General features: G+C 43.6%; 3 protein-coding genes across 3 annotated transcripts; 2 read left to right on the forward strand and 1 right to left on the reverse strand.

Annotated features, from left to right (window-relative positions):
• Window positions 1–2,108: 2,108 nt before the first annotated feature.
• Window positions 2,109–3,878, forward strand: LOC130520674 (intraflagellar transport protein 81 homolog). Its single transcript, XM_057024396.1, has one exon. It carries the CDS (start codon window positions 2,109–2,111, stop codon window positions 3,876–3,878), a length of 1,770 nt encoding a protein of 589 aa, XP_056880376.1.
• Window positions 3,879–4,842: 964 nt separating this feature from the next.
• On the reverse strand, window positions 4,843–7,586 carry LOC130520675 (uncharacterized). Its single transcript, XM_057024397.1, has 5 exons — window positions 6,706–7,586; window positions 6,445–6,585; window positions 5,231–6,277; window positions 4,921–5,112; window positions 4,843–4,874 (listed from the first exon to the last, which is right to left on the reverse strand). The coding sequence occupies exons 1-5, from the start codon at window positions 6,887–6,889 to the stop codon at window positions 4,843–4,845; spliced, it is 1,596 nt and encodes a 531-aa protein (XP_056880377.1). The 5' UTR covers window positions 6,890–7,586.
• Window positions 7,587–11,401: 3,815 nt separating this feature from the next.
• LOC130520676 (intraflagellar transport protein 81 homolog) lies at window positions 11,402–13,171 on the forward strand. Its single transcript, XM_057024398.1, has one exon. It carries the CDS (start codon window positions 11,402–11,404, stop codon window positions 13,169–13,171), a length of 1,770 nt encoding a protein of 589 aa, XP_056880378.1.
• Window positions 13,172–13,836: the final 665 nt, after the last annotated feature.

Below are 13,836 nucleotides of genomic sequence, written 5' to 3' on the forward strand. Positions count from 1 at the left end.
TCACCCTTTACTCCAGATTCTGGAAGCTGAGAAGGACAAGACCGGCCCAGTGATGTCCAGAGGAAACTGGAGAGAATGGCGTTTGTGAAAAGAAAGACCAGAGCCAAACCGACATGTGCGAATTGAGGAGGCTCAAAGCAATGATGGCGTCCCTCACGTCATACATGTCAACTCTGAGGGAGGAACGCAAGGCAGTGAGACAGCAAGCCCTGGAGGACAGGTTTGAGTTAAAGAGGGCCTACGGAACAACGGCGTTAAATGAGAAGTTGAAGTTGCTGAAGGACGAGAACGCAGAGTTGGAGAGGCGGTGTAATGACAAGCAGGCCCTGCTAGAGACCACTAAGATGAAGTTAAAAGCGGCCATGTTTGAGCTGAAAGCCTATAACTGCCTCGAGGCAAGAGATCACACCACCAAGAGCGTGAAGGCAAAGGGGACGGAACCCCGTAGTAGGACAAATAAGACCAAATGAAGAAAGCTCGTCTGGATCTAGGACCGTTCTCATTTTGCAGAATAACAGACTGAATCCTTTCAGCTCATTCGTGGGACTGGGGTAACAATGTTCTTTTGGCATTTTTCACCAACTGTGGTGCTGACTCAAGCAAAACACAAATAGAATTTATGTCTCCTATTACAAGAAGTTGGTCTTACCTTATTGGGATTTAACAATGATCAATGTCATCTATCGGTTTATCTCTGCTCATTTGATGCTGTCATCTATACGTCTCGCGTCCATCTGTCCACACTTCACCGGCACAACATTGCCGCACACATACTGTACATGCAAATAAATGCTACCTCTTAAGACCCACGCTCTTGTTTTGATATGCAATTTTTTTTCTCTTTGCTATTTGGACTTATTGGAACCCAATAAGTATAAAAACTAAGCATCATCTTTTTACATGATGTAGTTTTAGAGAAAAATGTTGTCCACATATGCTGGATATTGTGCAAATAGTTAAACTGTTCATATTGTAGAAATGATGGCGATGACATTTATGGTTAAACACTATTATTAATGTACTTTTTCCAATACTCTCATCCAGCTAAACACTATACTTTTTGTGTTATCCATAATATAAAGTGTTTCTTGCTTGTTGTTAACTTCTTTCAATCTTTCTTTTTTGTTCTTGTTTACAAAACAAATGTCTCTTATTCAGTAGCCTATGTTATTCTCGACAACACTCAAACGTCATCATACATGTATAAAGTATGAATACACACAGCAAAGAAGAAAACATCATTCACATTTCACAATTGAGGCCGCGTGTTGCCTATCCGAGAAAACAGGGCACAAGATGTACTCTGGGAAACAAAGAATGGCGCCGGAGGAGTGAAAACAATAATCCCTAAAGGCTTGAAGGCTGTGGCCTCCATCACCAGGAGGATGTACCTTGCCAGAGAGCAAAATCAATCGATCCATGCTTTTATTTTGAAAGGTCGCTCCAGCGTCAGATACCACAGCAGACCCGCAGATAGGTGAAAGCAAATAACTGGCGGTTTATGCTATTTGGGAACTAGGTTAGATGTCAGATCTCTGATATAGATCACTGGCAGGAGAGTGTTGTTGCTGTGAGTACTGAGCGAAATCACCATAGCTCTGAACTAATCAGTGACACCAAAAGTACAAATTATAAAAATGGTAAAATTCTGTCAGACATATGTACATGGGGATATTCCTGACCTAAAAATCTCATGACATTGCTGCCATGAATTAAATATTGGTCCTGAGTGTACATTTTCACATAATTACTCCTAATTTAACTAGAAATAAAAGCACTTGGAGAGCGCAGACTTCAGCCAAGCTGGTTATTTCCCCACATATTGTCACATCCATAGTATAGTTGAGCTCGCAGGACTAGATCAGCACCACTGAAGATCTTGTCAGGAGGCCTGTCCTTGCACTTCTTGTGGCAACAAAGCCACCACACCTCAACAGGAAGTTTGGTTTAAATATTGGTTTATCAGACCAAATCAAAGCCCCGTGTGATCAAAGCTAGACATCAAATATAGCAGCAACTGAACTAAGGACCAAAACACACCTACTACTGTGTTGTACGCCTGAACACTAAACAGACAACTTTGGTGGCAGACAAACTAGTTCGTAACCATGTTGAAGGAATCCATTTTTATCGTTAACCAGCTGAACAAGGAGCCCTTCCTTAAAAACCTCACCTTCCCTTCTTTTGAGGCATTAAGTCCATTGATGCTTCTGGAGGTTTTAAATGAGGTCCTGACTGAAATACAGCCGAAATACACTGAAATCATCCAGGATAAGACAGATGAAGAAAGGGTGCAAGAAATGATTAACCTTCTGTCCATGCTGGAATATGAGCCGATCAAAGAGTGTTGTGATCTGCAGGCAATCAGAGAAGGTTTGGACACTAACGACAAGGTGGTGATCTACCCTATCCTCTTCTGGTTGCTTCAGGATGTCTCCACACTGAAGAGAAAAGCATATTTAAGTCAATTCACATGTGAAATAGAAGTGCCTGAATTTTTACACCATGATGAAACCCTCTATATATATAGCAATAAACAAAAAGAGCAGATCCAGAAGTTCCAGCAGACTTTCGTGATGTATGAGGACCTGCAGCCTTTGTCTGTATCCAAAAACAATGCCGTAGTAGAAAACAGGACGATGCAAAACAACAAATGCAGCTTACTGAAGCAAAAGGAGATGTTGCATAAGGAGCTGGAGTCATTGGTAAAATCGCCAGACATATTGCTGAAAGCCTCTCGGCAACTGCGGCTGGAGAGGGAGAGAGCAAAGTTGGTAGCACGACAGACCACTGAGCAGGAAGAGCAGCTCTCCCAGGCCCAGAAGAGAGTGTCCGAATTGGAGGAGCAGACCAAGGGCCACTTGGTGGCAGGTGATAATGCGGCAGATCTCATTGTGGAACTTAGAAATGAGATTGAGGCCAACACGGTCAAGGTGATGGAGAAGCTGCCCACAGAGCTGGAGAAAATGAGGAAGGAAGTAGATGCGTTGCAGAAGCTGGCAGAGATGCCGGTCGTGACGGCGGCTCAGCTCCTGGAGATGAAAAACCAAATTCAAGATGTGACCTCGAAGATACACAAGCGCACCGTGAAGATTATCATCGATCAGTCTTGCGAGGAGGACAGACTGAAATCCATAAGGGAAAAGGCCTCGGCCATTCATCAAACCAACAACTTAAAGGCCCAAGAGCTCCAAGACCTAAAAGACAGGCTGGCGTTTGTAGAGAGAAAGGCGAAGGTAAGCGCCACGCAGACTCGCTGCCACGATGCGGAGTGGGGCCTCTGGGATGAGCTGAAATGCAAGAAAATCAATTTAAGGAAGAAATATGAAGAAGTTGATGGGCTGAAAGCAGAGCGCGCACACCTGCAGGGGACAGAGAGAGTCTTGAAACAGACAGCGCGATATTTTCACCCTTTACTCCAGATTCTGGAAGCTGAGAAGGACAAGACCGGCCCCAGTGATGTCCAGAGGAAACTGGAGAGAATGGCGTTTGTGAAGAAGAAAGACCAGAGCCAAACCGACATGTGCGAATTGAGGAGGCTCAAAGCAATGATGGCGTCCCTCACGTCATACATGTCAACTCTGAGGGAGGAACGCAAGGCAGTGAGACAGCAAGCCCTGGAGGACAGGTTTGAGTTAAAGAGGGCCTACGGAACAACGGCGTTAAATGAGAAGTTGAAGTTGCTGAAGGACGAGAACGCAGAGTTGGAGAGGCAGTGTAATGACAAGCAGGCCCTGCTAGAGACCACTAAGATGAAGTTAAAAGCGGCCATGTTTGAGCTGAAAGCCTATAACTGCCTCGAGGCAAGAGATCACACCACCAAGAGCGTGAAGGCAAAGGGGACGGAACCCCGTAGTAGGACAAATAAGACCAAATGAAGAAAGCTCGTCTGGATCTAGGACCGTTCTCATTTTGCAGAATAACAGACTGAATCCTTTCAGCTCATTCGTGGGACTGGGGTAACAATGTTCTTTTGGCATTTTTCACCAACTGTGGTGCTGACTCAAGCAAAACACCAATAGAATTTATGTCTCCTATTACAAGAAGTTGGTCTTACCTTATTGGGATTTAACAATGAAGTCATATAAATGTCATCTATCGGTTTATCTCTGCTCATTTGATGCTGTCATCTATACGTCTCGCGTCCATCTGTCCACACTTCACCGGGCACAACATTGCCGCACACATACTGTACATGCAAATAAATGCTACCTCTTAAGACCCACGCTCTTGTTTTGATATGCAATTTTTATTTCTCTTTGCTATTTGGACTTATTGGAACCCAATAAGTATAAAAACTAAGCATCATCTTTTTACATGATGTAGTTTTAGAGAAAAATGTTGTCCACATATGTGGACACTGGGTCTGAATCACCATAAAGCACAATAAAATCAATAATACAGTTTTTGTGTAACTCTTTATTTACATAGTTTTGAACATGTTTTGAACAAGTTATACTGTAATTACAATAATAACACATTATTAATAACACATATTTACATAATTTTGAACATTTTTTGAACAAGTTATACTGTAATTACAATAATAACACATTATTAATAACACATATTTACATAGTTTTGAACATTTTTGAACAAGTTATACTGTAATTACAATAATAACAACACATTATTAATAACACATACAAACATAGTTTTGAACATTTTTTGAACAACAATGACAATAATAACACATTAACACATACAAACATAGCTACTTATGAAATTCTAAAAAGCAGTTGCGCTCGGTTTGTACACACAAGAACACCTTGCAGGTCACGCAACGCACTCGGGTTCTCCCTGTGCAGCCTGCTGCTCTGCACCGTGCGGCATTCTTCATATTTACCATCTCTGGGAGATGTGCATTTGCCCTCCTGCGGACAGACACATGGGGCACTGCCAGCACTGGGCGTTTTTTACTTTCTGAAGAGTCATCATCTCCCTCTGACAGCTCTGGAGAGTCTGCATCCTCTTCTTGGCTATGATGCTGGGCCAAGAAGGTCCTGGCCACGTCCATGCGGAACTCCAGGAACTGCATGATGCTCTTCCTTGGTGCCCCACACGTTGCCAGATCTTTTCGATACAGTAGCCAGCTGTTGGCTAAAGCCAGATCTGTGAAGTGCATGAGCATCCTAATTGTCCATTTCTTGGTACGGCTGCTCATGCGATAATAACTGATCATTCTGTCGATCAGGTCAACTCCACCCATTTTCATGTTGTACTCCCGAACAATGCATGGTCGGGAGACAGACAGACACATATTTTTTTGTTTTTTTATCCCAGCGCTGGCAGGTATCTTCAGGCTGTGTCCCATGAACAGCTGAGATCATTAGAACTGGTTTGTTGTCGAACCACTTAACGACACACAACTGTCCATCTTCACTAGAAACTTCTTTGGAAGTTCCTCTTCCGGAAGTTTGCATAGTTTTGTCTGTGGGTAACTTCTGCACCGCTGCAGTGACCCGGTTCTTCATTACTGTACCGGTAAGGTACAGCTCCTTCTTCAGCATTTGCTCCGCACCTTGGATGCTGGTGAAGAGCCGGTCACAGTACACTTTTGTGCCACGATGCAGGGTTTTACACAGACGCGCCATAACCAAACTTCCCAAACCCAGACCCTCTGGTTCTTCGACCTGTTCGCGCAATGCAGCTGAACCTTGATAGAGGTCGAAGTCCAGCACAATGCCATCTGTTGTGGCACAAACAAAGTTCTTAATACCAACAGGGTTTGGCTTCATGGGCAAATACTGCCTACATGGACAGGCTCCTGTGAAGGGAATCATCTGTTCATCGATGGATACAGATTCAGGCCGAGCCTGAGACCTGCAGCCTTGCAAAATCCTATCGACGAAAGGTCGCACCTTCCAAAATTTGTCCCGCTTCCTGAGGTCTTCTGGCACATCATCATCAATCAGGACTTTTAATGATTGCCTCAGCCTGAAAAATCTGTCCCGAGTGAATCTTTCCGTTATGGGAGTGACACTGATGGACCTGGACCAGTTCATCCTTATTTTGGGGTATGGGAGACAGGACATTAGGATACAGGCACCAAAAAAATGGTAGACCTCATCTATTGATGTTCTGAGTAGGTCCCCACTCCTACTCAGTGACACAGCGTTGGTGCAATCAGCTATGTTTTTTATCAAATTGTGATCTATGTACTGTTCCACATAGTTCAGTGGGGTCCAGCCATTCCGATCATGCTCCGTTTCATCCTCATTCGGAAAATCCATGAGGTTGGGCATGAATGGAGCTGCCCTCCAGCGCATTCCACGTCCTGCACAAGAATCAAAATACAAATTGTGCTTATTGCGAAGTGACTCACACAAGCAATTCACTGAGGTGTATTAGTGCATAACATAGTTGAATATGAGTGAACATTTATATGAAATTTTATGATTTGCCTTCAAGGCATGCCAAAATAAGAACCATTATTATTATTACCTTTATAAGATTGTCCCTGCTTGGGATTAGGGCTTGGTCCTGTTGTTGGCTCTTCTGGGCCATCATTTGAGCCATCAGCCTCATGCCGAGTTCGGCAGCTACTCCTGGGAGTGTTGGATCTGGCCGCGCCAGAGCCTGAACCTGAAAATTGGCATTTTGCTAGAAACATTGAATGGTGCTGTACCTTTATGTACTCCTCTAAAACATTTACTTAGCCCTAAAGCCCTAAAATAAACAAATATCCACTAAGTCTTTGCTAACCATTATCTTCGCCACGGAGACGTTTACGTCCCCTGCTCTGTTCAGTGGGATGTGGGATGGGGTACTCATCACCACTGCTCTCATCTTCAGTGCTGCTCTGCTCCTGAGGTTGGGGTTGATAACTGGCATCCAGGATGTCGTCATCATTGTCAGATAAATCTAATTCTGACGTGTCCCCATCCATTGCACTGAGCAATTCAAGTGAGAGAAAATCGCTCTGGAAATAAAATTGTTGGTTTGTGAGGAGATAGAGATTTGAAGAGTGAGAGTATTTTGGCAAGTTTCATGGCAAGTACCACCAATAAGCGACGTTCTAGAGTTTGTGAGGACAAATAACTGTTCTGCTTCTGTGAAAAATCATTCCAAATCAAACATAAGACAAATGACAAACCATTATCTTTATCTTTAGAGTATCTGCATATTTTATTGTAATGGAAATATAATCATTATTTGGTATGAATGAACAAAACACCTGGATGACCACACAATGAACTTTTATTAGCGTCATGGGATTGAAACAGTGCCGGTGCTTCAGTCGTGCTCTTCGGAGGTTTCTATGGCTTCGGTTGTCCACCAGATGTCCCCATCACTGAAGTCTCGAAGCAATTTCTCGGTGTAAGTAAGGACCCAGTTAAGCAGAATTAATTACTGTGGGAAATCTAGCCCAAAATGTGATGTCCACATATGTGGACGCGATGAATCAAAGGTCAAAGAATTTCCGTGTGAGTGCCCACTTCTATTTCAACCCTTTTAGTGCACATGAACAATAAAAACGTTCAAATCGGAAATTTGAAATTACAGTGTTCCTCTCTAGTTGGTTGCCATTTAAGAGGCGCAGTTTTGATTCTTTTTAGCTTTGATCACTATATGTAAGGTCAAAGCAAACAAAACCCACAAACCAGAAACCCCCCCCCCCCCCCCCCCCCCCCCCCCAACACACTGGTTTTTATAAGACACTGAATGTTAGAATGCTGAACGCAGATTTTAAATGGCTTTGCCGCTTGACGGAGAAAGGGGTGTTCAGCTAGGTACCGTTCTGTCTGCTGACTCAAGCAGACGTGAGATTGAATGGGTTCGGGCATGTTTGGGTGGTCCAGTGCAAAAATCTGGGCAGTGATAAGAAGCTGGCTGTGAAGATTGTGTATCAATACTCTTCCAGACTAAAAGAGTTGGCCATCCTCAAGGAATTCACAGAGCTGGATGAAGCCAAGAACAACCTGGTCAAATGTGGGGACCATTTTGTCATGAAGAGGGATTTTTGCCTGGTCTTTGAGCTGCTGGACAAGAGTCTTTGTGATTTCATGAAGAAAAGGTGCTATCTCTCGTTGAGGGTGGCTGAAATCAGAGTGGTCACGCAGCAGATGCTGGTCACTTTAAACGCCCTTAAACACATCGGCGTAATACACTGTGACATCAAGCTGGACAACATCACGTTGGTGAATCACACAGCACAGTCCTTTAAAATCCAACTTAGTGATTTTGGTCTGGCCCACAAGGTTTCCAAAATAATCCAGGGCACCAAAGTACAAGCTCTTGGTTACAGAGCTCCAGAGCTCTTCCTGGGCTTCCCATACAATGAAGCCATTGATAACTGATTGTTTAGTTTGGGCTGGCTTGGTTGACAGGTTGCGTGAGTATTGCGTCACTTCCGGTCTCCTCTATCGTTCGTTGGTTGCATTGTGCACGGGGTGCCGTATTCACTTAATATTGAACACTTGGTGTGTTGTGTTGTATTCACTTAATATTGAACACTTGGTGTGTTGTATTCACTTTACTTAAAATTTTGAACACTTGGGACATTCTTGTCACCTGATATCAACAGTGAGAAACAACCCATATTAAACAAATACATGGCCTCACCGTCTGTTTCACCCGGTGTCTTTGTCTGTTCAGCGTTAGTTACTCCTCTGCCTCCCTTCGTGAAGGGAATAGGTGCAGAAAGTGTAGTTTATTTATGGCTATGGAGGTGAGACTTTGCGAGCTTGAGACGCGGTTCCGCAGTTTGGAGTTAGCTGGAGTTGCGTCAAGTAGCCAGGGTAAGCTAGCTGCTGCGGAGCCGCCTAGCGTAGCTACAGCTAGCGGTCCCCCGGCAGCAGCCGAGCAGCCGGCTAGCCAGGGCGGCTGGGTGACGGTTCGTAGGAAGCGTAGCCCAAAACAAAGGCCCACGGTGCACCACCACAACTTCCCGATGAGCAACCCGTACTTTTCCCCACTCGGCGACACACCCGCTGAGAAACCGACCCTGGTAATTGGCGACTCTGTTTTGCGCCACGTGAAACCGACTCCAGCGACCATAGTTAGGTGCATTCCGGGGGCCAGAGCGGGCGACATAGAAGCAAATTTATGGCTGCTGGCGAGACGTAATCGAAATTTGGTAAAGTTATTATTCACGTCGGAGCCAACGACACCCGGCTTCGTCAGTCGGAGGTCACTAAAATTAACTTAACATGGTCTGATTAACTTAACATGGTCTGATTAGGAGAGACGGTGTCCATCCCACACGAGATGGTGCTTCTCTCATTTCTAGTAATCTGGCTAATTTTATTAGACCCAAAGTGACCTGACAATCCAGGGTCCAGACCAGGATGCAGAGTTGTAGTCTTACACACCTCTCTGCTGCTTCCTTAGAACCCTCATCCACCAACAATAACATATTTAACACTATAGAGGTAGTCTCTGTTCCACGGTTAAAAGTTCACCAAGCACAGAGCAGGGGAGCGGTCAATCACCAAAATCTTATTAAAATTAATACTGAAGCACAAGTTGGAGAAACTAATATCACAATTAAGTGTGGACTGTTAAATATTAGATCTCTTTTGTGTAAATCCCTGTTAGTGCACGACCTGATAGCGGATCATCACATTGATTTATTTTGTCTTACTGAGACCTGGCTTCAGGAGGAGGAGTATGTGAGCTTAAATGACACTACTCCTCCTACCCATCTTAATTATCATATTCCACGTGTTACTGGTCGAGGAGGGGGAGTGGCAGCAATCTATCACTCCAAGTTATTCATTAATCCCAGACCAAAACATAGCTTCAGTTCATTTGAAAGCCTGACTCTTGGCATCAACCATCTGAGCTGGAGGACAGAAAAGCCACTTCTGTTTGTAGTTGTATATCGGCCCCCTGCTGGGCCACATTCAGAGTTCCTGTCTGAGTTCTCTGATTTCTTATCTGAATCACACACACACTTAACAGCAAGTTTGAAAGTCAGCGACTTGGAACGGACAAAAACGGAAAAATTGCCTTATTAGACAATATCAGTATGTTTGAGTTAGCAATAGGTGTGAGAATAATAACATAGGTCAATCATATGGAAATGTTTTCACTAACTCGCTAATCGGTGACTACATCTTGTTTTACCTGTGCATGCCACAGTTGAAGTAAGGACAGAAGTTTATCCCTGTAATTGTTTCAACCACAGGTCGCATACATAAAAGTTTAACATTGGCTTTGAAATTAGAAAAGAACCGTTTTAAAAGTGCAAGAGCCTCACTTGCACACACATCTCTCAGGATCTGCTGGATATTGTGCAAATAGTTAAACTGTTCATATTGTAGAAATGATGGCGATGACATTTAAGGTTAAACACTATTATTAATGTACTTTTTCCAATACTCTCATCCAGCTAAACACTATACTTTTTGTGTTATCCATAATATAAAGTGTTTCTTGCTTGTTGTTAATTTCTTTCAATCTTTCTTTTTTGTTCTTGTTTACAAAAACAAATGTCTCTTATTCAGTAGCCTATGTTATTCTCGACAACACTCAAACGTCATCATACATGTATAAAGTATGAATACACACAGCAAAGAAGAAAACATCATTCACATTTCACAATTGAGGCCGCGTGTTGCCTATCCGAGAAAAACAGGGCACAAGGATGTACTCTGGGAAACAAAGAATGGCGCCGGAGGAGTGAAAACAATAATCCCTAAAGGCTTGAAGGCTGTGGCCTCCATCACCAGGAGGATGTACCTTGCCAGAGAGCAAAATCAATCGATCCATGCTTTTATTTTGAAAGGTCGCTCCAGCGTCAGATACCACAGCAGACCCGCAGATAGGTGAAAGCAAATAACTGGCGGTTTATGCTATTTGGGAACTAGGTTAGATGTCAGATCTCTGATATAGATCACTGGCAGGAGAGTTGTTGCTGTGAGTACTGAGCGAAATCACCATAGCTCTGAACTAATCAGTGACACCAAAAGTACAAATTTATAAAATGGTAAAATTCTGTCAGACATATGTACATGGGGATATTCCTGACCTAAAAATCTCATGACATTGCTGCCATGAATTAAATATTGGTCCTGAGTGTACATTTTCACATAATTACTCCTAATTTAACTAGAAATAAAAGCACTTGGAGAGCGCAGACTTCAGCCAAGCTGGTTATTTCCCCACATATTGTCACATCCATAGTATAGTTGAGCTCGCAGGACTAGATCAGCACCACTGAAGATCTTGTCAGGAGGCCTGTCCTTGCACTTCTTGTGGCAACAAAGCCACCACACCTCAACAGGAAGTTTGGTTTAAATATTGGTTTATCAGACCAAATCAAAGCCCCGTGTGATCAAAGCTAGACATCAAATATAGCAGCAACTGAACTAAGGACCAAAACACACCTACTACTGTGTTGTACGCCTGAACACTAAACAGACAACTTTGGTGGCAGACAAACTAGTTCGTAACCATGTTGAAGGAATCCATTTTTATCGTTAACCAGCTGAACAAGGAGCCCTTCCTTAAAAACCTCACCTTCCCTTCTTTTGAGGCATTAAGTCCATTGATGCTTCTGGAGGTTTTAAATGAGGTCCTGACTGAAATACAGCCGAAATACACTGAAATCATCCAGGATAAGACAGATGAAGAAAGGGTGCAAGAAATGATTAACCTTCTGTCCATGCTGGAATATGAGCCGATCAAAGAGTGTTGTGATCTGCAGGCAATCAGAGAAGGTTTGGACACTAACGACAAGGTGGTGATCTACCCTATCCTCTTCTGGTTGCTTCAGGATGTCTCCACACTGAAGAGAAAAGCATATTTAAGTCAATTCACATGTGAAATAGAAGTGCCTGAATTTTTACACCATGATGAAACCCTCTATATATATAGCAATAAACAAAAAGAGCAGATCCAGAAGTTCCAGCAGACTTTCGTGATGTATGAGGACCTGCAGCCTTTGTCTGTATCCAAAAACAATGCCGTAGTAGAAAACAGGACGATGCAAAACAACAAATGCAGCTTACTGAAGCAAAAGGAGATGTTGCATAAGGAGCTGGAGTCATTGGTAAAATCGCCAGACATATTGCTGAAAGCCTCTCGGCAACTGCGGCTGGAGAGGGAGAGAGCAAAGTTGGTAGCACGACAGACCACTGAGCAGGAAGAGCAGCTCTCCCAGGCCCAGAAGAGAGTGTCCGAATTGGAGGAGCAGACCAAGGGCCACTTGGTGGCAGGTGATAATGCGGCAGATCTCATTGTGGAACTTAGAAATGAGATTGAGGCCAACACGGTCAAGGTGATGGAGAAGCTGCCCACAGAGCTGGAGAAAATGAGGAAGGAAGTAGATGCGTTGCAGAAGCTGGCAGAGATGCCGGTCGTGACGGCGGCTCAGCTCCTGGAGATGAAAAACCAAATTCAAGATGTGACCTCGAAGATACACAAGCGCACCGTGAAGATTATCATCGATCAGTCTTGCGAGGAGGACAGACTGAAATCCATAAGGGAAAAGGCCTCGGCCATTCATCAAACCAACAACTTAAAGGCCCAAGAGCTCCAAGACCTAAAAGACAGGCTGGCGTTTGTAGAGAGAAAGGCGAAGGTAAGCGCCACGCAGACTCGCTGCCACGATGCGGAGTGGGGCCTCTGGGATGAGCTGAAATGCAAGAAAATCAATTTAAGGAAGAAATATGAAGAAGTTGATGGGCTGAAAGCAGAGCGCGCACACCTGCAGGGGACAGAGAGAGTCTTGAAACAGACGGCGCGATATTTTCACCCTTTACTCCAGATTCTGGAAGCTGAGAAGGACAAGACCGGCCCCAGTGATGTCCAGAGGAAACTGGAGAGAATGGCGTTTGTGAAGAAGAAAGACCAGAGCCAAACCGACATGTGCGAATTGAGGAGGCTCAAAGCAATGATGGCGTCCCTCACGTCATACATGTCAACTCTGAGGGAGGAACGCAAGGCAGTGAGACAGCAAGCCCTGGAGGACAGGTTTGAGTTAAAGAGGGCCTACGGAACAACGGCGTTAAATGAGAAGTTGAAGTTGCTGAAGGACGAGAACGCAGAGTTGGAGAGGCAGTGTAATGACAAGCAGGCCCTGCTAGAGACCACTAAGATGAAGTTAAAAGCGGCCATGTTTGAGCTGAAAGCCTATAACTGCCTCGAGGCAAGAGATCACACCACCAAGAGCGTGAAGGCAAAGGGGACGGAACCCCGTAGTAGGACAAATAAGACCAAATGAAGAAAGCTCGTCTGGATCTAGGACCGTTCTCATTTTGCAGAATAACAGACTGAATCCTTTCAGCTCATTCGTGGGACTGGGGTAACAATGTTCTTTTGGCATTTTTCACCAACTGTGGTGCTGACTCAAGCAAAACACCAATAGAATTTATGTCTCCTATTACAAGAAGTTGGTCTTACCTTATTGGGATTTAACAATGAAGTCATATAAATGTCATCTATCGGTTTATCTCTGCTCATTTGATGCTGTCATCTATACGTCTCGCGTCCATCTGTCCACACTTCACCGGGCACAACATTGCCGCACACATACTGTACATGCAAATAAATGCTACCTCTTAAGACCCACGCTCTTGTTTTGATATGCAATTTTTATTTCTCTTTGCTATTTGGACTTATTGGAACCCAATAAGTATAAAAACTAAGCATCATCTTTTTACATGATGTAGTTTTAGAGAAAAATGTTGTCCACATATGCTGGATATTGTGCAAATAGTTAAACTGTTCATATTGTAGAAATGATGGCGATGACATTTATGGTTAAACACTATTATTAATGTACTTTTTCCAATACTCTCATCCAGCTAAACACTATACTTTTTGTGTTATCCATAATATAAAGTGTTTCTTGCTTGTTGTTAATTTCTTTCAATCTTTCTTTTTTGT

This window comes from Takifugu flavidus, unplaced genomic scaffold, assembly GCF_003711565.1.
Source record: "Takifugu flavidus isolate HTHZ2018 unplaced genomic scaffold, ASM371156v2 ctg473, whole genome shotgun sequence".
NCBI classification, from domain to species: domain Eukaryota; kingdom Metazoa; phylum Chordata; class Actinopteri; order Tetraodontiformes; family Tetraodontidae; genus Takifugu; species Takifugu flavidus.